A 19,478-nucleotide genomic window follows, 5' to 3' on the forward strand; every position below is an offset into this window, starting at 1 on the left:
AACAACAAATTGAAATGTGGAAGGCTATTTATAAAAACTGCTGTGGCGTTACTTTAAAAGCATACAATAAAATCTGTAATAGTGACAATAAAAGGAAAATGTTAAAAACAACAACCAAGGAGCTATATCGTGCTATTTTAAGCTTTCCACAGTATATGATAATTGGCACAATCTAATGCTGCATTTGGGGAAAGTGGAACTTTTTCAACTTCCAAGGCAGAAAAGCGCACTTTTACGACCCCTTGAACTAGGTCAGAGTTGCGAAATGGGGGATGGGGGGGGGGGGGGGACTACATGTACTACAAATGGACTACAACTTGACATCATTCGACAATAGCAACCATGCAGAGACGCAGCTTGTGAATGGCAAAATTTAACTTAGGAAATGCTAAACATATACTTCGCCTAATTTATTACACGAATTGACTGCATAGCTTGCTATGCCGTTATCCACCTGCATGAAGTTATTTGGTGAGATCCTTTGAAGATACGACATTTGTTTATATAAATTGAGGAAGTTGTGAAGAAGGTTTATGAGAATAACAAAATCTATCGGAATCACCCATCTTAGTTGTTGACATTCTCCTCGGCCGCTTTGAGGTCAGAACTGGGATCATCCCGATTAGCGACCTACCTCCAATGCAGCAGCGAAAAAGGCCTGCCTTCTCACATTATGAGGAACCCGATCGGGCTGGTGCTTTTTTGACCAAAAGCGCCAAAAAATTCCATTTAGCATGATATAGCTCCTTTAAATATATTAGTGTTAAAAGACGTCAGATGATGTTCTTGTTGATTGACAATTGTCTCTCATCAGTGCAACACTTGGCCAAAATGGCACCGCAAGCCACAGTGCATCCTCAGACGACCCGCCCACACGGCCCTGCTGGCGACCCGTGTCGGCATGTCGGTGGACAATATAGCACGCGCTGGGGGATTTCCTGGTATTGTCTCGGGTTCACTTTTCAGTCCTGTTCGACGCCCCGTTTCCCTTTTGTGCCTCGGTTTGAATTCACACACGGTCTTGGGCAGTCATTGGTGTTGCCTCTGCAAAAAAAAAAAAAAAAAAAAAAAAAGTAAAGAATCAAGTTGGCCAGTTGTTGATATTTGCAGTTGTACCTTCTTTCTCATGGGTCGAAGTGCCGTTTGATTCGTTAGCCTCTCGACCTACGGTACAATTTTTGTCATTTTAAAGAATGAAAATCAAATCAATACATTGATTGACGCTTACCTGTCCTCTCCTCCTTCCTCCAGAAATCTGTGGTGGTCAAGGAGACAAAAAGATTGTCATTCACACAAAATGTTATTGCACAGCATTTCTTTCTCAGGAAATTTAAAAGGTTCCAAGAAAATGAAAAAAGTCCAATGAGACTCAACTCTGGTTTTGACCGATTAGTATGCAGCAAAATATTAAAGAGAACTTTATACTGACCTGCTTGCCATGGCATGGATGCTAGCAATTCGGAATTGGAAGGAGAAAAAGACATTTTGATTCACCACACACAAAGAATAAAGCCAAGTTCAATTTTACATTTCCATTCTTACCTTTTTGGAAGAACCACATGCCTGTGTGGGATTAGAAGATCAGAAAAGAACATTTGAACATTTCATACTTTCCACCCATATGGAAAAAATGGAAATGAATCTGGGTCAAACATTGAACCTCTATTAACTCAAAATGGCACTAATTTTTTTCGAGATTGGTAAATATTATTTCAAAAAAAGCAACATAAGCAAAACACATACGGGCTAGTACTGACAACCTAACTCCATTTGGTTTATTGATCACTTAAACAACAACCTTAGGTGAGCCAAACAATCCCCCAAAACCAAAAATGATAACACTGCATTTTTTTTTCCGTGACGTTTTCCAGATTTGGTCAAAGCGAATTTCACCCGTCTTACCTGTTATACATTTGTGAATAAGCACCAGCACCACAATTGCAGTCAGGAGACAGATGGCGACCGTCAGGCCCGAGTTGACCTTCAGCCCCCCTTGGTGCTCTGCTTGTTGAAACAAAAACACATGATTTATTTATTTATATTTATTTTTCAATAAAGCTGACTTTGACTTTGAACTGAATGAACACTGTTGTGGCAACTTACCAGTAAGGAACGGGCTACGAGTAGACAGGCTGGATTTCTTGCTGACTGGATTCTGCAGTTGGCACTTGAACTCGTCCTCATTCGGAGTATCCTGAGCGATGGCGACGAGAAGAGAAAGAACAAAAGCGATTGACACAATTTCACACGGCCAAAAAGTGTCCACGGACTTTCATTGAAGCCTTGAAAAAATACATCACTTCTACTTCTAAATGGAACTGTGTCATAGTTGATTTCTTTTGTGACGCCCTTTGTAGTCGATTCTCATCTCATTTGAATGAACACCAATTGACCTTTTTAACGATGATCTCCCTTGACGTGTAGGTCTTGGAGGAAGGAGCAATCATCCAGGTGTAGTTGACAGGTTCGGCCCCCGTGGTGTCACCGGCGCATGTCAAAGTACAAAGTGTCTTCTCAGCGTCACAAGATGATAAAATAGTGGGCTCAGGAACAGACACTGGTGAAAAATGACGGAAGGAAAAAGGGTGAGCATCTATGGGGCAGTGTTAGGATGCTTTAAACAACAGACAGTTCAGCAACAGCAAGGCCTATATTCTTTATCATCTGCAAAAGTTACTTCCAGCCACCCGGAAGTTTCCACCAGGTCAATACACTTACCAATAACGGCGAGACCAATTGGCGTTTTGAGAGCAGAGTTGATCTCAGCTGTGTAAATGCCACTGTCATTTTCAGTCAAGGCCGTAATGGTCAGCTCCCCGTTCACGTTGTTCAGCGTCGTGCGATCTAAAAGAGAGGTCCGATTCAAAACAAGCTCGTAGGAGAGCCGGATGACCTTGAAGCACCTCTCCGTTTCATTCCGTACTTATGAACTGAAGATACGCCTGCACGCCGTCGGGATCCCACTGGATGGCGATGTTCTTGCCGTGCTTCCATAAGATGCTTGTGATGGGGACGGTGGGAAGGCCCGCATCAGGCCTCAGAACAACTTCATCGCCAAGTTTTCCGTAAACCGTATTTCCTGAAAATGAGGGGAAATCGTGTTACCAACTTCTTTGGGTTGCTCTCTCAAATGTCCCGGGAGACATTTTTCCCAATTAAATAGAACTACGGCGTAGATGACATGATGATCTAAATATTGACAACTTGTTGAATAGCAGCTACATCAAGCAAGTTGAATAGAATTGGATTGATTGCTAGCTAGCTAGCTAGCTAGCTGCCATCCACTGCTTCCACTAGCAACACAGCAGCTCCAATGAAGTTTCCAAAACAAGCTCGGCTATATCGTTCCTAAGCATACACACAACTTATCCTGTTCATTCTAAGCTTTCTATTTCTTGATTTTGTGTGTGCTTGATGTCAAGCTAAGCAAAACCTCTGTCACAGTACTCGTTGACACTTTTGGGCGACCACCACGCTGCGTCAATGTGACGTCCAACAGACGCCCCAAAAGGCCATGTTAGTTCAACTCGATTATAAGAATGTTTTCCAGACAAAAAAGCCAAAAAACTTGACCATACCAGCGAAACAAGGGGGCAGAATCACGGAAATCAGTGACAGGAACACCTGCATGTGCATCGTCAGGTCGGCCATCACAAAGCTGGACGGACACATGGCAGACATATATGGGCTTAACACAATAAAGCGTATACAAACAAATGATTGGTCATGTTTCAGAGTCTCACCTGGTGTTGATGATGGGCGCTTGCGGAAGTTGAAAGGGTTCCCCGTCGGCTTTTTCCGCATGCAAGAAACGTGGAAGAAGGAGCTTTTCCACTCTGCGCTGCAAACTCCGCCCAAAGTTTCACCCGACCCGACCCGACGCGTCAATTTAAAGTGAAAAACCCAACGAGCGGAGCAGAATTCCACAAATGACAATATGCGTTGCGTTCCACTGCTCCTAAAACAACTACAACATGTTTTGGACTCCTGTCATTTGGCATTCAAATCAAGTTTTTGGAACGATACGACTTCCCGACATCGATGACGTCACTGTTTGGGAACCTCGGCTTCTTCCGTAGACAATTCCTTTTCGAACAAACGGTCTAAATCAATTCATTATGATTCATAATATTCATTAAAATTTTTGGAATGAATAACATCGGACAATGTGAACATTTTGTCGTGGTCTTTTTCTCTTTTCCCACCTGTTTTATTTTTTTATTTATTTTGCATTTTGCATTACTGACAGTGCCAAGCATTTGGGTAAGGATCGCAACCAAACAGCATCATGTCTCCATATTGGGCTGTGTGAGAGGTTCCAGCTGCAGCCAGAGGCCACCCTCTGCTCTCAGCACCAGCTGGGGTAGACGGCGAACCTCACTGGATCCAAGGTTGGGGTTCACCCCCAGCGTCAAACGGAACCTGAGCAGCGTCAGTGACACGACAACACGAAGCTCCGCTAGCGCAAATTTCTGACCGATGCAGTTTCTGCGAACGACAAAAACAACGCCTTGTTCGCACAAAAGCCACCTTCTCGGATTTAGCTGAGGAAAGGACGAGGCAGCACCTGGGGCCTGAGGAAAATGGAATAAAAGCGTGGGAAGAGCGGCCCTCTTGGTTGATGGCTTCAAAACGCTGAGGATCGAACTCCTATGAGAGAGAGAGAGAGAGAGCCCAGAACTGCTCAGAACAGTCATAAGAAAGATGTGTATTTTGTTTCTTACATGTGGATTCGTCCATACTGCAGGATTATGGTGTGTCCCATAAATGCTGACTAAACAGATGGCACCTGTGGATGAGAAATACTTTGACATAAGTGGACACTCTCAAGCCTCCTTCCCCCCGATTGTCTCACCCTTTGGTACCGTCCGGTTCCCCGGCAATGGCACGTCCTGGGTGTACCTCCTGGTTACGGCCTGAACCGGCGAGTGTAACCTCAGTGCCTCCCTGATGCACATGGTGGTGAAAGGAAGCTTGGACAGATCGTCCCTGAGGATCGATTCAAACACGCCAGTCAGTCTCAAAGGCTTTGGAAGTGGAAAGCGGTTGTGTATTTTCCCACCACTCGATTCCCCGTCCTTGGCGCTCCTGCGTAAGCTCCAGCACCTCCTTCCTGCATTTTTCTTGACAGTGTGTGTGGCGTGCTAAATTGTAAAGCGTCCAGCAAATGGCACTGGCTGTGGTGTCATGACCTGTGGGGGGGGGGAACAGGGCTGTGGTTGGTCGAAAGGAACTCGTGATCGTCAAATGTCGTCTTCTGACAGTCTCACCCGCAAACATGAAGGTGTTGGCCTCAGCTTCCATTTCCTCATCCGTTAAGCCATGTCCGTCTTCATCCTGTGATGTTTGATGCAATGTTGAAATGCTCTTTTCTTTCTTCAGCAACATCAATGTTGCTAGTACACAACGAAAACATTCATCTCTCTTCTCATTTTCAAAAGATGCATAGACGTAAAAGTCGTATCTGATTATTCTGCAGCAAAACATAACCCCTCTTTGTTACAGTTCTTTGAGAGGGGAATGAATGAAATCACGATGAGGTGTCTCAAACCTTGGACAGCAGTATGATGTCCACAAAATCTTTTTTCCTCTGAGATGTTGAGGTGGAACCGGACAAGGGCTGCTTGAGGAGGGCGCGGCGCTTCTGAACCACTTCTCTTGTAAAACTGCACATGAGCGTTACGATGAGCCGGAATTCCTTCCCCCGCACTGTTGCGCCGATGCCTCGTCCGTCCGTCCGTCCGTCCATCCCCCTGCCCCGTTTCTCACCTGTGCACGATGTTTAAAGCCCTCTTAAAACGTTTCCCCTCTTGTGTCCTCCAATAAATCCAATCCCAGTGGTGCAGGATATTTTGGCGGCGCGCTATTATTTGATGGCTCAGCTCCACTACGGCTGACACGTACTCGCTGCTCGACCTGCGGCGAAACGGCGGGATGTCACTAAGCAAGGTCACTGAAAAGGTCAACGGAACAGCACGGTGGCACGTCCTCACTCTTGACAGTTGCTACTGTAACTGAAGGCACATTTCAGTAAACTGTCCAACGTCATCAGAGTCACGTGGTCAAATATCTCGACAGTAGTGCTGCCTTCTTCCGCCAGGCGTCGCCATTTATCCTGTGTTACACATAGGGAGGGGAAGATGACATTTGGTCCTGCCTGGAATGAGTCAAGGGATCAAGGTCTTGTTTTTAGTCTTACGTGCATGGCGTCTGCCGAAGTGTTAAATCTTGAAATGTAGTTCTTCAATATGTCGAAATGAAAGGCGGGGGTCAGAAGACGCCTCCTGCGGGACCAGACCTTCCCATTGCTGAGTAAGAGACTTTCCCCTGAGAGAAAAGTCCAAGCGAATCCATAATTGGGTCAACTGGCTTGATTTATCAGAGCATACGACTTGATGATGTATTCCGATTGGCCTCTTGAGAAAACCATGTCAGGAAAAAAAGAGATTCTTGTATTTCTCACAAATAATGACTATTACACAGCGAGACTTCTTCCCGCGTGTTTTGCAATGTCAAACGACCTCCCAGCAACTTGTATCTTACGACATATTGCTTCACCTTCTTCATTTTCGACTCACCAAGCCATGGACGGAGATGACCATAAATGAGCTCATCTTTGACAGTGATACTGGCTGCGTCAAAGGAGAAAGACAATGTTGCAGTGTGAAGGTTCTATTTCACCACATCATAAACAGAGTGAAGATGTTCCATTACCAGGTGCCATTAGCAGAGGTTTGACATAATCCGGGTGAAATAGTCTAACCAGATGATAGAAGGGCCCGAGGAACCAGCTGCAGGAATGTTTATACGTCTGCACTAACTCATCCACTTGCAGGAGACCTTCCTCTGTACTTTGCATCTGATACACAGACAACGAAGCTCAGTTGGAGAAACATTTGAGAACTAATCATTCATCTGCACGTCAATGTGTGACTTACCTGACCTAAGTGACCTATCAGCCAAGAATCCGCATGAGGCTTACTGAAACAGGACAGTCGATAAGTAAACCAAGCATGTTGAAGCAATAACTTGGCGGTCCAGAATGTAACCGTGGCAACCAGTCCCGCAGCAGCCACTTGTAGGACCTGGCAAAGGGTGACCCAGCAGAACACATGACAGAAGACGCGTAAGAGGAGAGACATCTTCGCACCGTGCCGACAGAGAAAGTAGTTTGGTGGTGGTGAGATGAGAAAGATGACATCATGATGTGATGCAAACGTGCTTTTTGCAAGTATTTGGTCATGAACATCCTTCTTTGTAACCAAAAGCAACATCCACTTCCTTTTATCGTTGTGGCCGTTTGATTCCAAATGAAGCGTCTGGTTAACATTGCGGCCGGTGTTATTTGAATCAATTGTACATTCATGTGTTCATACTGAGGGTGGCGTTTTGGACAAGTAGTGAGCACCCCCGACCCACTCATAGTTCTGAATGTATTCATTTGGTACGACAACGCAGTCCAAAAACCTGCATGTTGCTCTCACGCTAAAATGTGCATGTGAGTGTAAATGTTTGTTTGTAGCTTCTCCGTGAAAGTCAGCTGGCGTAGGCTCCAAGCGGACCAATGGATAGAATACGCACGCCCACTACAATGGAACATTTCTTTTCTACAAACAATGTCTCTTTGTTCATCTAGCTTTGCTAAGAACATCGTAACGGACTAGACCGAACGAGAGCGATGTTTTCTATGTTTAGACGTGTATGATTTTTTTTTTTTTTTTTTAATAATGTCCAAAGTGCTGTATTGAACGACCGTGCGTTCATATACTCCACAGGTGTGAAAGTCAAGGCCCGGGGGCCAGATAGGGCCCGCCACATCATTTGATGTGGCCCGCCAAGACAAATTGTGCATCAAATTTGTGTGTCACTTTTAGAATTGCAAATTGTCGTCACTTTTAATCCTATCTTTCTTTTTTTAACTCGTCTGATTTGAAAACGAGTTATTTGTCAGCTTTTACTGTATATAATATGAGGTGCTCGTATATTGATTTGGGTTGAAAGTCATAATGGCCTTCCGAAAGAAGCTCTGACTACAAAAAATGACTTGGACACCCCTGATCTACTCCATACATAGGTAAAAGTGCCATTCAGACGATGGACTGCAGAGGGCGCTATTACACCACAGATGCGTGTAAATGCGTGAAAGAAGAAGAAACCTCCGCTGATTAGCGGGTCTCTGCTCCACCTGACCGCAATTGAGACCCAGTGGTGCGTGAAAGTAAAATGTGTGCGTCAAATCCTCGTTTGACGTACAGCTTCAAATGAAACGAAAACGAAGCTATTCATAGATGTTCCGAACTATTCGAATCAGGTGAGATTTGGCCTAGCAGCTTCGCGCAAAGGCCAGCTAACTTGCTAGCTATTAGCTAGTTTTGGTTTGGTCAAAACACTTTGGTGAATGATCGGTTTCTGTTGTATTAGCTGTCAGAATATCTCCTATCTTTTGACAAAGTTTGTCAGGTAACTGAAAAGCAAAAAAAAGTGAGTTTAATTTCTCAAAAGTTTTGCTTGCTCTTTAAGTGGACTCAAGTAGCATTCCACTGTTGTCATCAAATAATTAAGAACATTTTGCAAAAGAAAAAAGCTTTGGGTCTATCGATGTGAAGTTTAGCAGAAGACTCATATGTGAGCTTCGTATTGTCTTACTCACCAGTTATCTTCCACCACCAACTGTACGGGATTCCGTCTGGCTCTGACGGAGATGGATGACGGTGATAACCGGAGGGCTTCTGGCTCCGAGCAAAGGCGTATGGCGACCAAAGCCTCCTACAGTGACTGTCAGATAGCAGTAAGAGATCACCTTGGGGCACAGCCGACCCCTTATGATTGCTATGAGGAATTCTTCAGCGGCAGCCAGACTTCCATCCATTTGGTCGGTGCGCTCGGGACTTTCTCAGGGCAGCACAGCGATTTAGTGAAACAAGGTTACTTGGGCAAGCTTGAGAGGGCCCACAGAAGATATTTTGTCCTCAGAGCAGGAAGTCACACCGGACCGAGTCGACTTGAGTGGTACAAGTCCCTGGAGAAGTTTGCAACAACGAAGAAGTCCTCTGGGAAATATGCGCTTTTTGGGCCCAGCAAGCAAGGGTTTGTTCTCATTGTATTTTTCTCACTGAAATTATTGTAATTCTAATGTTTACATTTTGCGTTAGAAAATTCAAATGATTTCCCCCCCCAGGGTGATTTACCTGAGGTCCTGCATTGGTGTGGGCTGCCTTTGTAGTTTGAGTAAAGGCCTCACGGTGGCGCTGTATGCTCAAGACCAGACAATGGTCCTGGTGGCAGACAGCCAGCAGGATCAAGAGGCGTGGTACCTTTCCATCAAAGAACTGATGGAGGAGCATAGAGATGAAGATCAGGCGCGTGATGATGAGGACGACGGCTATTGCACTTTGCCACCTGCGGGCTTCTTCAAAGAGGTTTGATCAGTTTGACATATTTTTTGGTTTTATAAAACACTTGGTCTTGAAATCAGTCCTGAAGCGGTGGGAAGAAGTTCTGCAAAAAGACTTTCTGTCAAAGGCTCCAATTGATTACAATGTTTAGGAAGGGTTTTCTACACAAAAACAAACAGCCGAAGGTGAACCCAGAACTCCAATTTACACTCCCAAATGATGACTTATGGATGTTTTGCTGAAGGTTTGGCCCGTCTGTGTGAATCCGCGAGGTCTTGGCCGCTCAAAGTCTTTGTCAGGTGAGCTCCGCCTCTGCCTCACCGCAACCTCTCTCCTCCTGGTCCGAATGAGCGCGTGCAGCCATTTGCCCTCGGTTACGATACCTCTGCTCACCGTGCGCCGCTTCGGCCACTTGGAGGACTCCTTTTTCCTGGAGCTCGGCCGGTCCGCGCCGCTCGGTCCAGGGGAGCTCTGGTTTGAAGCCAGAGACCAAGGTGCTAATGAGCTTGGCGCTGACGTTTGACCACTTTCTGCTTCAGCGCTGGAGCGTGACCCTGCCTCCTCCTCTCCCTTGACAGCGCAGCACATTCACGAAGCGGTTCGGGATACGGTCCGAGCGCTGCGGGCGCTTCCGGATTTCGGCCGCTCGCCCGTTTCCAAGCACGATCCGCTCCTGGTCCCCAAACGCTGTCGACCCAAATACGGAGAGAAGAAAAGCCTGGCCGCTCAGACAGGCCCAACGCAGTACCAGCGAACCGACGGAGCGGAACCTCAATCTCCCGTGAGCTTGCAAAGCATGGCCTTGCCCGAGCCCGGTCGCTACATGGACATGAGGAAGCAGCCCCCTGCTGGTGGTGAACGTCGTGAAGGGGAGGGCGTCGATTACATGATGATGTCGCCGCAGGTCAGCCGCAGCTCCTGCTTGTTGCCTCAGGATGCTTATGTTACCATGTCGAGCCCTCAGAAACAAGACTCGCCAGTCTCACCTCAAAGTGGAGGCAATAGGTATGTTTCAAGTTTACTACCACGGTCCAGCTACAAATTCAACTGATGGTGGTGAATTGTACACGAGCCGGAGTCGATTTTCCTCCAAATGGACTCGTTGTAGCTGTTCCTTGCAAAAACTGCAACGTTGCTCTGCAAATGATTTAATACAAAAAAAAAATAATTGTATAATAAACTTCCAAATTAGCAAGTGAACAATGATGCAGTTTTTAAACTCTTTACACTTTACACCCCCCAAGAACAAAATATCTTGCCCTCTCCAAACTGACTATAAATAGCATTTGTCACAAATATTTACAAGTACTCCTCTGCAAATTATTATTATTTTTTTACATTTGATTGACTTTTCTGGTTCTGACAGATGTACTTCTTTGTACACATCGCCTTGGCCGACCAATGATTGGTCACAGGACACTCCAAGCCACAACGCTCGACTGCCAACGGCGTTTGGGCCCACTCGTTCACCTAAAGGACACGCCGACACTTCTGGACTGATGACCCCATTTGTCCAAAGGAAAAAACGATTGGCCGTTCGATCTCGACTTGCATCATGTCTGCCATCGTGCCTGCTCGCCGAGGACTGATCCGGAAGGCTAATTTGTGTTGTCGAGACGACGCATCCTGGTACGTATTCATGCTGGCTCGCCATGTGACTTCTTGGTCACGTTAGCGTAAGGGGGCAGAACGCTGCAAAGTTGATCACCGCCTGGGTGTGGCTTTCACTGAATGATGTTTGACGGTTGTACAGCGTGTATGAATTAAAGTCACTTGAATGCATCCTGCACTTTGACCTTTGTACTTAACTCAAAGGTTGGGAAACAGAGCTACATTACAATCACCTCAAAATGGCCAAAAATTTTGTTTTGAAGAAGAGAACTGGATCACGATCTCAATGAATCAGATGTTGCACATCTCAAATGTGCAATACATCAAACTTTCCCAAATACGCAGCCATCATTAATACTGTGTTGAACAATATTTTATCTATTTCATTTTAAAAGATACATGTTACAAAATTCAATAAATACATTATGTTGTGCAATTTCTGGTCGAACACAGCGACAAAACAGGTGCGGTCGGCGATTCATGTTGCGCTCGGGTCACGTGACGTTCTGCTCGGCCCTAGAAAGGGAGAAAAAAACAAAACAGATGAGCTTCATTTAACCTTCTATTAGTTACCGTATTTTCCGGCCTATAAGGCGCACCGGACTATAAGGCGCACCTTCAATGAATGGCCCATTTTAAAACTTTATCCTTATATAAGGCGCACCGGACTATAAGGCGCACCATTAATGCATCATGTCAGATTTCTAATCATTCTCCATTTTATCTTTTTTATTTCAACTTCAGACAAAACCAATTACTTTATAATCATAAAATAATGATTCATAGTCTTCAGCGGGCCACTTATGATTGATTTCATGACACAATACTTCGGGCCAGTTTGAATTTAGGAATTTGGTCCATATATAAGGCGCACTGGACTATAAGGCGCACTGTTGGTTTTTGAGAAAATTTTAGGTTTTTAGGTGCGCCTTATAGGCCGGAAAGTACGGTAGTCTGTTTGACATCAACCTGGATGCCTTGCCGCCCCCTACTGGTCATATGTGATACTACAAAACATTGTAACACGAGATGTGCTACGGCAGTAGGGACACGGCAATCTGTTTCAATTGCTTTCAATTGTCATTTTTCGTGTGACCCACTTAAACTCTAATCGTCACATAAACTAACCAATCGGTGTTATTAGCAGCTCACCTCAGTCTTCCTTCAAATGCTCAATCAGCTCCTGTGTATTCTGGGCCAACTTCCTCCTCTCGGCTTGCTGCTGCTGCTTGAGCGCCGCCTCGGCTTTCTTACTCTGGTAGATCTTCACCCCAGCAAAGCCCAAACACAGGATTAATGTCTTCAGAGCTAAAATGTACAAGAGTACGGGTACGTTGTCCAAAGCCTGCAAAGAAACACAAAAAGGCAGTGACAACACACTTTGCTTGGGGGAATACACGCTACTACTACAATATCCAAACTTTTGACACTTTCAAACCCACAAAGACAACTTAGAATAACTTTGGCATTTAGCTAACCAGGACCTGGTGAAACATTCATTTGAGGTTGAATATTCATTTACGTAATTGTGAAGATGAAATAATAGACAATATCCAAAAACGCTTTGTCAAATGGACACGACGTGCGTCTGTCTCTTCATATCCATGGAGCTTTCCAGGACCGTATACGGTCAAACGTGCGTGTCATGTCATGTCATGGGTGCGCGCGCGAGGCAGCTGCTCATCGGCCATCGAGTGACACACTTGCTTGAGTTTAAAGGCAAAACAATCTTCACGGAATAAAGCTCAATTAATTAGATGTCAACAGTTGCGGCAGCAGCACCGTGCATTGCAGCAACTTAGCATTAGCCCGACGCTAGCGACAGACATCACGCAATGTAGGATTTTTGCGAAAGAAAAAAATACGGATTAAAAATTCGCAGACGAGCAAAAAAAAAACCCATTCAATGACATATCGTTTCTGATGTGACACGTCTGAATCGATTACCTTCCAATTGATCATTTTAGCTTGCGACCGGTCAAGTTGGTTTACGGCGAACTCCAACAGAGGACAACTCACCCCCTACCAAAAAGAGGCGGGGCTTGAGGTGCAGTATCCAATGAAAATGTTCCAGTCATGTTGCATTCAGGATAGTTACGAGAAAACAAACGTTACCCGATTGGATTAAATCAGGTTTAAAAACGAAAGAAAAAGATGTCATGGAGTGATCCAAACCGCTTCCCTAAATTTCTTGATGCAAGTCGGAAAAGAGACTACAGACGTTTTTACACGTCACTCGAGCTTTGGTTGGAGTCACTGTGCACACGTTCGTGTAATAGCTGACCATTGTCAGTGATGCGGATCCATTCAAATCGTCCTGTACATTGCACATACCGTTGTGTAATGATCGATCCAGAACCGATGGAATTAGTTATAAGATAAAAGTATCCCACATCCCATTGGAAAGGGCTGTAGTCACGGTGGCCGAGAGGTTAAGGCGTTGGACTCGAAATCCAATGGGGTTTCCCCGCACAGGTTCGAATCCTGTTCGTGACGCAATTTTTTACACAAATGAATATTATATATAATATGAAGCTGAGCAGTGCTCCCAATGGAACTCCATGAAATTCCTAACCAAATTTTAAAACAGTTCCTAACAAAGAAACGTTCCCGCCACCATTCGACTGTGGAAGGTCAAAGAGCAGAAAGAAGGAATGGCACATTTGCTGGCTAACTTACTTGCTCACTTTTGGGAGTCGTTTGTAATTCGCCTTTTGTTGCATCTCTGCTGAAGACTGCGTGCCTTGCGACGTGTCCCACTAACGCGCGTGCTTGAAAATGCACACGCTTTGAATGAGAGCACTGCATTCTAATAATCCACCACTAGATGCCGATGAGTAATAGACGATGTACGATTAAAAGGAGAATTACAGTAAGCAACAATGTCGATTCAATAGATCTTGGAATAGTTTGGTATATTATCCTTTCAATATTGATAGATAGTTGAAAGCTTAACCCTAATTTGAATCCATAGTTTGAAACCCGAATCCAAACTGTCACGACTCAGGTGTCCCCGGGTGCTTTCATGTGTCTATGTTGCCATGGTTTGTGTTGGCGTCGCCCCTAACCCTAACCCTAACCCTAACCCCTCCCCCCCCCTCCCAAATCAATCAATGTACTAATCACAGTCACCTGCCTCCCTCTGTGTCGTGTATTTAAGTCCTGTCCGTCCCTCACGCCCTGGCTGATCATTCATGTCGCTGTCGGTCAGTTCTGTTTCAATTATGATGATGTTGTTGTTGTTGTTGTTGGTGGTGGTGTTAGGTCGTTATGTGAGTTTGTCCGTCTGTTCGCCCTGCTCCGTTCCGACCCGTGAGAGAAACTCCCGTTTGAAACCTTACTCGTAATCTTTGAAACCCTAATCCTAGTTTTGTGTGCAGGGCTCTCCTCCGGACCTTCTCGGCCATCCTCTACGCTCTCTACGCTGTGGTCTGCTGTAGTGACCGGGACAGGGGGAGACTGAATAAGATGGTGAGAAGCGCAAGCTCTGTCCTGGGCTGTCCCCTGGACTCCGTTGAGGTTGTGTGTGCGAGGAGGACGTTGATTAAGTTTCAACCCATCATGGACGACCCCTCTCACCCCCTCCATGACATTGCGCGGTGGTCCCTGAGCAGCTCCTTTAGACTGGACTTTGAGACCCTTGGTTTAAAGTACCATACTTTGAAAACCTAAATTGAACCCGTAGTTTGAAACCCTCATTTGAAGCCCTAACAGAGTTGCACTGGTTCTGGGTTTGAATCTGGGCTCCGGCTTTCCTGTGCGCATCTGGCATGTTCTCTCTCTGTGCTTGTATGGGTCTTTTAATTTCAGATGGATTTCCATATAAAGATAATAATTGTATAACACAAAATGACGACACAAGTCAACATGAAGAGATTTTTATAAGTTCAGAGCAGTAACTATCTCCACTTTTGTCTCTGCAACAACTAATATATTTCTATACATGGCTAAATCTTTAAAATAATGTCATCTCTGTGGACACGTAGAGTATTTGACACTACTGGGCCAATTGTACACGTACTACCTCAGCACAGGAAGCACAGACAACATTTGTCATTTCATTTTCTTTAAAAAAACAAAACAATCCCTGTTTTGCCAGCAGCAGCAGCAGCAGCAGCAGCAGCAGTCAGAAAAAGATGTGCTGTAAAATGAAAATGTGGCTGTTGGTTCCTGACAAAGTGAGCTGCTTTTCAACCTGTCTTTCTGTACAAAGTTCCATTCAGTGCAGATACTGTAAGAATAAATAAGACATGCACAGCAAGAACGGAGAGAAGAGCTGGGCCGAGTCATGCCTCTATTTCTGCGTGCGTTTTCATACGACCATGTGCTGCACACTTCAAAAGAAACGACAACACTTGTTTCTTTTCATTGCTTTCAAGGGAACGCTCGCTCGATGCAGAATCAAACGTGTCAGCGGAAATAGTCCCTTGAAGTGAAACGGTGGCCTTCCGCCAGCCTGCCAGTGCAAAAATCCCAAAGCCACGCTAAACTGCCGTTGAGATGGCTTCCGAATGCGATGACCCAAACTGTCCGTTAAAATCATTGTGACTTTATTGACGTCAGGATCTGAGCATATGTTGGGTGTGAAGACACTTGAGAGCGTCAAGTGGTGTGATATGGCTGAAGACATTTCTTCAGGTCACTATGAAGATGTCATCATCAAGCCACGTGACATGGAAGTCATCATCAGGTCCATGACGTGTTCAGTTTAAAGACACTTGTGGCCCTATTTTTGCAGACAACGTTTGGGAATTTGTTTCTTGAATGTATGTATTACAAGTCCCTGGTGCACCTGGCAATTTGGTGACGGAAAATTGACTGGGACCGAAAAAGAAATATTTCCTTAGCCTAGCTAGCCCTGTCTTTCAAAAGAAGAACGGTGTCTCTTGAAAAGTAGAAGGGAGCCACGAAGGTGCTCAGAGAAATGCCATCACGTCGTTTCTGCTTGTAACGCATTGCAAAGTATCCAGAAGTTCCGATGCGCTGATCAGAACCCTGACTCAGAACATCCCGAACAGCCGCATGCACCCAACACACGCTGTACACTTCACATGCACACACAAAGGCGACACTCACGTTTGCAAAAAAAAAGAATCATAGAAAAGTACACTATGTGTGTAGATCCAGCTTCCTCCCCCAAAGTCTTAAATATCATCTTTTAAATTTGCTGTGGTGTGAAATGACAGTCCATGAAAACATGATTGATCTTTTTACCATCCTCCTGTCAGAAGGCACCTTGTTCTCCACGTTGTAAAATTCTTCTTCGGATTCTGTCGTAAGACGACGTTTGAGTCTTAAAAGGGAGGGAGGGAGGGACGGGGCCAAGTTCAAGTGTGCGTGGAAAATATTTCATTTAAAAAAAAAAAACGACATATTTTTACATTTAGGCATTTATACTGATTGACATTTTTACATCTTATTTGACTGATTATAATCACTCGCGGGGTGGGGTGAGGGTGGGGGTGGGGTTGGGGTTAATCCACACATTCCATTTGACCAAATTATAAAAATAGTTCATTTGACTAAAATAATAGAAAAGTATTTGAAATCTATTTTCAAAATTTACAAATAATATAATTATAACAAATCAATTGAATGATCAGACAATCTAACCTCATGAATAATCATTTAGTTCTATTTTATCCACCCACTGTTGAATAAAATAAATCATTTTTCTTTAGTTTGCGAACATTTGAGTGGTGCCACCGATCCTAATGAGGAAACCATCTGTTGTAGAATGCCAGATGAACGTGTTTAAACTCGACCCGCCGTTAAATACACGAACGACAATCTGCGTTTTGCATAACAATACCACATTTGGAGCCAATCGGCAGGATTAGCATTCGAACTATATTCAACGAGTGACAAGCCAATTGCGTTAAAAAAAAGACTCTGTTTTCCAGAATCCACCCTGTTTGGCCTCATGATGATAGCTTAATCTCCTTCCTTGGCAACATGGAGTATGTCGTACAAAAAAACATCAATATACCTTTGGAATATTTGATACATTGCTTTACATCATGACGTGAGATCTTTGTCTTGCTGTTTGTTTGTCACAATTCTTGTTTCCTCATCTTCTCTTGACGTTTGTCTTCTACCCTGGCGCTTTGACCCGATGTCGGTCTTTTCATCTTGTCCTTCTGTTTCGCTATACGCGCACAAAAATGTGTGTGTGTGTCGCAGTGAAGACTGAAATGACAGTTGCCATCCAGAACAAGGAGAGTGCAGGAACCCTGTGAGCCAAAAGGACATTTCGACAAAGAAAAAAAACAGACAACCAAACCAAAAAGTCCTTCCACACTTTGGCAGCGATGGCCCCAGTCATGCATGGCCGTCGACCAAAGACACAAAATGCACCCAACCAACTCAAATGCACCCCCCCCCCCCCCGCATTGGCAAAGGATGAGGTGCATCAAGCACCCTTGTCTCTGCACTCCGCTAAAGAGGGAGGGAGGGAAGGATGGCTGGAGCAAGATGTGGCGAGACGGGTGGCTCTAGCCGCAGGGCAAGTTGACATGAAAGTAACACAGGCTGAGTAATTTCCTTTTCCCAATCCTCATTTGTCGTCGTCTAACCAGGCGACCGCTTTGATACATCTGTACGTGCCCTCCGCGCCTCCTCCTCCCCCCCTCTCTGAATACTGCTGCCCGTCGGCAGGCGCCGAGCTGGGGCGCCGCCCCGCGGTGGACGACGAGGGCCGGCGCCCTCGCTCGCCGACTCCTCACACGACGGTGCTGATGCGACTGACCGCTTTCGACTTGGGTCCCTGCCCGCCGCCCGGGTGCGGGGAGAGGGGCGCGGCGGACGGGGGCGGCAAGGGCGAGTGCGGAGGAGGGGGCGGGATGGAGGAGAGAGGCGGGTACTGCGGAGCGTAGGGCTGCTGCAGGGTCTGCGAGACCAGGCGGGCCGACGGGGTCTGAGGCGGTGGGGCGGAGAAGATGAAGTGGGTGGAGGGCGAGTTGGCGGGAGAGGGGCTTAGCGGGGAGTGGACGGCGTGGTTGTGAGAGTGGGCGTGCGGGTGGGGCTGCGAGTGCGAGATGGTGAGGGGCAGCTTGCCTCCGCCCCCGCCCGGCCGGTATAGTCCGTGCGGCGTAGTCGGGGTGAGCGGCGAGTGCGGGGACACCGGAGGGGGCGTGATGAAACCGGAGGCCACGTTGTAGCGCTGGTGCTGGGCGGCGGCCTGCTGGATCCGCTGATGCTGCTGCTGCTGCTGCAGGTGGGACTGTGCGCAGCCAGACGGGACCTGGCGCCGCGGGACCGACACCCTGTGCATGAGGGGGTGGTGCTGCGGGGCGCTTTGCATGTGGTATCGGTGATGATGGTGGTAAGGCGGCGGGGGGGTCTGTTGCGGCTGGTGCCCGCTGCCCCCACTGTTGCCGTGGCAATACTGGGCGTGCAAAGCCTGGAGCTTGGACGGCCCGCCAGCCGTCCCCCCGCCCCCTCCAATGCCGCCCGGGTCCGACTGGCCGAGGTTGGCCGATGGGGAGGGGCATGGGGAAGGGGAGGACGGGTGGGCGATGGGAGGCTCGGGGGCGGGGTAATGAGGCGGGGACGATATCATAAGGGGACTCGGGGGGCACTGCGGTGTAGGCGAGGTCATCGTCAGGGGACCGGGAACTTTCCCTCTGCGACTGCCAAAAAAGTTCCCGCCCCCCATCGCCATCCCTGCGCCGGCCCCAGCCCCGCCCCCGCTCGTGAGCGGGGAGGGGCTCGGCCCGCTCTGGTTGTGACAGAGCCCCGGCCCACCGCCCACCCCTGTACCGGGGCTCTGAGTAGGGCGGTGCGGCCGGTAGGCTGCCGGTGACGAGGGGCCCATCCTGGGGCTGTAGGCCAGCATACCTCCGGGGTGGTATTGCTGGTGCGGCCGTGGGCTGCTGATGACGGACCCCTGACGGGACAGGCGCGGTCTGCATTAGACGCCGCTCAGCATTTATTGATATAGCCGTACATTATTTTTATGACTTTTCGATGACATCATACTCACTTCCATCGTGCTGTCCAATGAGCCCACGCTGTTCCGACGACCTCGCTTCCCTGTCGGCCAATCAGAATAAAGCAACAGTCAAAAGATTTGGGGGCAGAAAGCGCATCACCTCGGCGCACAGAAAAGAAGAAGAAAATGACTTGACTTCCCCTTTAATGATATGGAACAACGTCCTTCATTCTGATTGACTGCATGACATTTTGGGAGTAAAGTCATTTTCTTCCTTTGGACCCAAAGAGGACGTTTCTCTGACCGCTGTCCGACAGGTCTCTGAGCGAAGAGCTGAGCGCCGTGCGTTTGAGTCCGTCCACCGACGCGTATGTGTCGTCCAGGCTAGGCCGAGCCAGGGTGCCGTTCACCGCCTCGCTCTTCACGTCAGGTCCGGCCCCGCCGCCCGGCCCGCCTGCGATCAGCGCGGCGGGACGCATCACGCCTTTCTGCTTCTCAAGCTCGGCTGCGTTTCAGAGAGGACAACCCGGTGAGCCCAA

At 46.9% G+C, this 19,478-nt stretch overlaps 5 protein-coding genes and 1 non-coding gene across 8 annotated transcripts in view; 2 read left to right on the forward strand and 4 right to left on the reverse strand.

The window, feature by feature from the left end:
- Positions 1 to 9: 9 nt before the first annotated feature.
- Positions 10 to 4,022, reverse strand: LOC133144457 (uncharacterized). 2 transcript variants are annotated; one of them, XM_061267162.1, is made up of 12 exons: positions 3,744 to 4,022; positions 3,579 to 3,658; positions 2,924 to 3,079; positions 2,719 to 2,844; positions 2,394 to 2,557; positions 2,104 to 2,194; positions 1,903 to 2,001; positions 1,543 to 1,563; positions 1,430 to 1,450; positions 1,229 to 1,255; positions 1,117 to 1,164; positions 10 to 1,044 (listed from the first exon to the last, which is right to left on the reverse strand). In XM_061267162.1, the coding sequence occupies exons 2-12, from the start codon at positions 3,649 to 3,651 to the stop codon at positions 1,010 to 1,012; spliced, it is 861 nt and encodes a 286-aa protein (XP_061123146.1). In that variant the 5' UTR covers positions 3,652 to 3,658; positions 3,744 to 4,022; the 3' UTR covers positions 10 to 1,009. The 2 variants fall into 2 exon arrangements, with proteins under 2 accessions (XP_061123146.1, XP_061123140.1); XM_061267156.1 differs by having other exon boundaries at positions 1,903 to 2,004.
- A 149-nt stretch (positions 4,023 to 4,171) lies between these two features.
- On the reverse strand, positions 4,172 to 7,185 carry LOC133144125 (cytochrome P450 4F3). Its single transcript, XM_061266583.1, has 13 exons — positions 6,939 to 7,185; positions 6,715 to 6,859; positions 6,579 to 6,632; positions 6,200 to 6,327; positions 5,994 to 6,115; positions 5,770 to 5,916; positions 5,552 to 5,666; positions 5,271 to 5,337; positions 5,063 to 5,192; positions 4,856 to 4,989; positions 4,725 to 4,789; positions 4,568 to 4,650; positions 4,172 to 4,488 (listed from the first exon to the last, which is right to left on the reverse strand). The coding sequence occupies exons 1-13, from the start codon at positions 7,140 to 7,142 to the stop codon at positions 4,287 to 4,289; spliced, it is 1,596 nt and encodes a 531-aa protein (XP_061122567.1). The 5' UTR covers positions 7,143 to 7,185; the 3' UTR covers positions 4,172 to 4,286.
- LOC133144202 (insulin receptor substrate 2-A-like) lies at positions 7,132 to 11,177 on the forward strand. Of its 2 annotated transcripts, XM_061266743.1 has the most exons (6): positions 7,132 to 8,208; positions 8,654 to 9,087; positions 9,179 to 9,419; positions 9,640 to 9,889; positions 9,974 to 10,400; positions 10,762 to 11,177. In XM_061266743.1, exons 2-6 carry the CDS (start codon positions 8,702 to 8,704, stop codon positions 10,982 to 10,984), a joined length of 1,527 nt encoding a protein of 508 aa, XP_061122727.1. In that variant the 5' UTR covers positions 7,132 to 8,208; positions 8,654 to 8,701; the 3' UTR covers positions 10,985 to 11,177. The 2 variants fall into 2 exon arrangements, with proteins under 2 accessions (XP_061122727.1, XP_061122718.1); XM_061266734.1 differs by having other exon boundaries at positions 7,132 to 9,087.
- Positions 11,178 to 11,361: 184 nt separating this feature from the next.
- Positions 11,362 to 13,078, reverse strand: LOC133144661 (small integral membrane protein 11-like). Its single transcript, XM_061267527.1, has 3 exons — positions 12,954 to 13,078; positions 12,159 to 12,351; positions 11,362 to 11,522 (listed from the first exon to the last, which is right to left on the reverse strand). The coding sequence occupies exons 1-2, from the start codon at positions 12,966 to 12,968 to the stop codon at positions 12,160 to 12,162; spliced, it is 207 nt and encodes a 68-aa protein (XP_061123511.1). The 5' UTR covers positions 12,969 to 13,078; the 3' UTR covers positions 11,362 to 11,522; position 12,159.
- A 342-nt stretch (positions 13,079 to 13,420) lies between these two features.
- Positions 13,421 to 13,502, forward strand: trnas-cga (transfer RNA serine (anticodon CGA)). Its single transcript has one exon. It is a non-coding gene; the product is annotated as a tRNA-Ser (tRNA).
- Positions 13,503 to 16,492: 2,990 nt separating this feature from the next.
- The window catches only part of LOC133144684 (IQ motif and SEC7 domain-containing protein 2-like), a 34,357-nt gene continuing 31,371 nt past the window's right edge, over positions 16,493 to 19,478 (reverse strand). Inside the window, exons 15-17 of the mRNA XM_061267560.1 lie at positions 19,244 to 19,444; positions 18,991 to 19,040; positions 16,493 to 18,894 (exon numbers count right to left, since the gene is read on the reverse strand). Of these exons, the coding sequence (XP_061123544.1) occupies positions 17,728 to 18,894; positions 18,991 to 19,040; positions 19,244 to 19,444 (1,418 nt within the window). The 3' untranslated portion in view covers positions 16,493 to 17,727. The remainder of the gene's footprint in view (positions 18,895 to 18,990; positions 19,041 to 19,243; positions 19,445 to 19,478) is intronic.

This window comes from Syngnathus typhle, linkage group LG2, assembly GCF_033458585.1.
Source record: "Syngnathus typhle isolate RoL2023-S1 ecotype Sweden linkage group LG2, RoL_Styp_1.0, whole genome shotgun sequence".
Classification (NCBI taxonomy): domain Eukaryota; kingdom Metazoa; phylum Chordata; class Actinopteri; order Syngnathiformes; family Syngnathidae; genus Syngnathus; species Syngnathus typhle.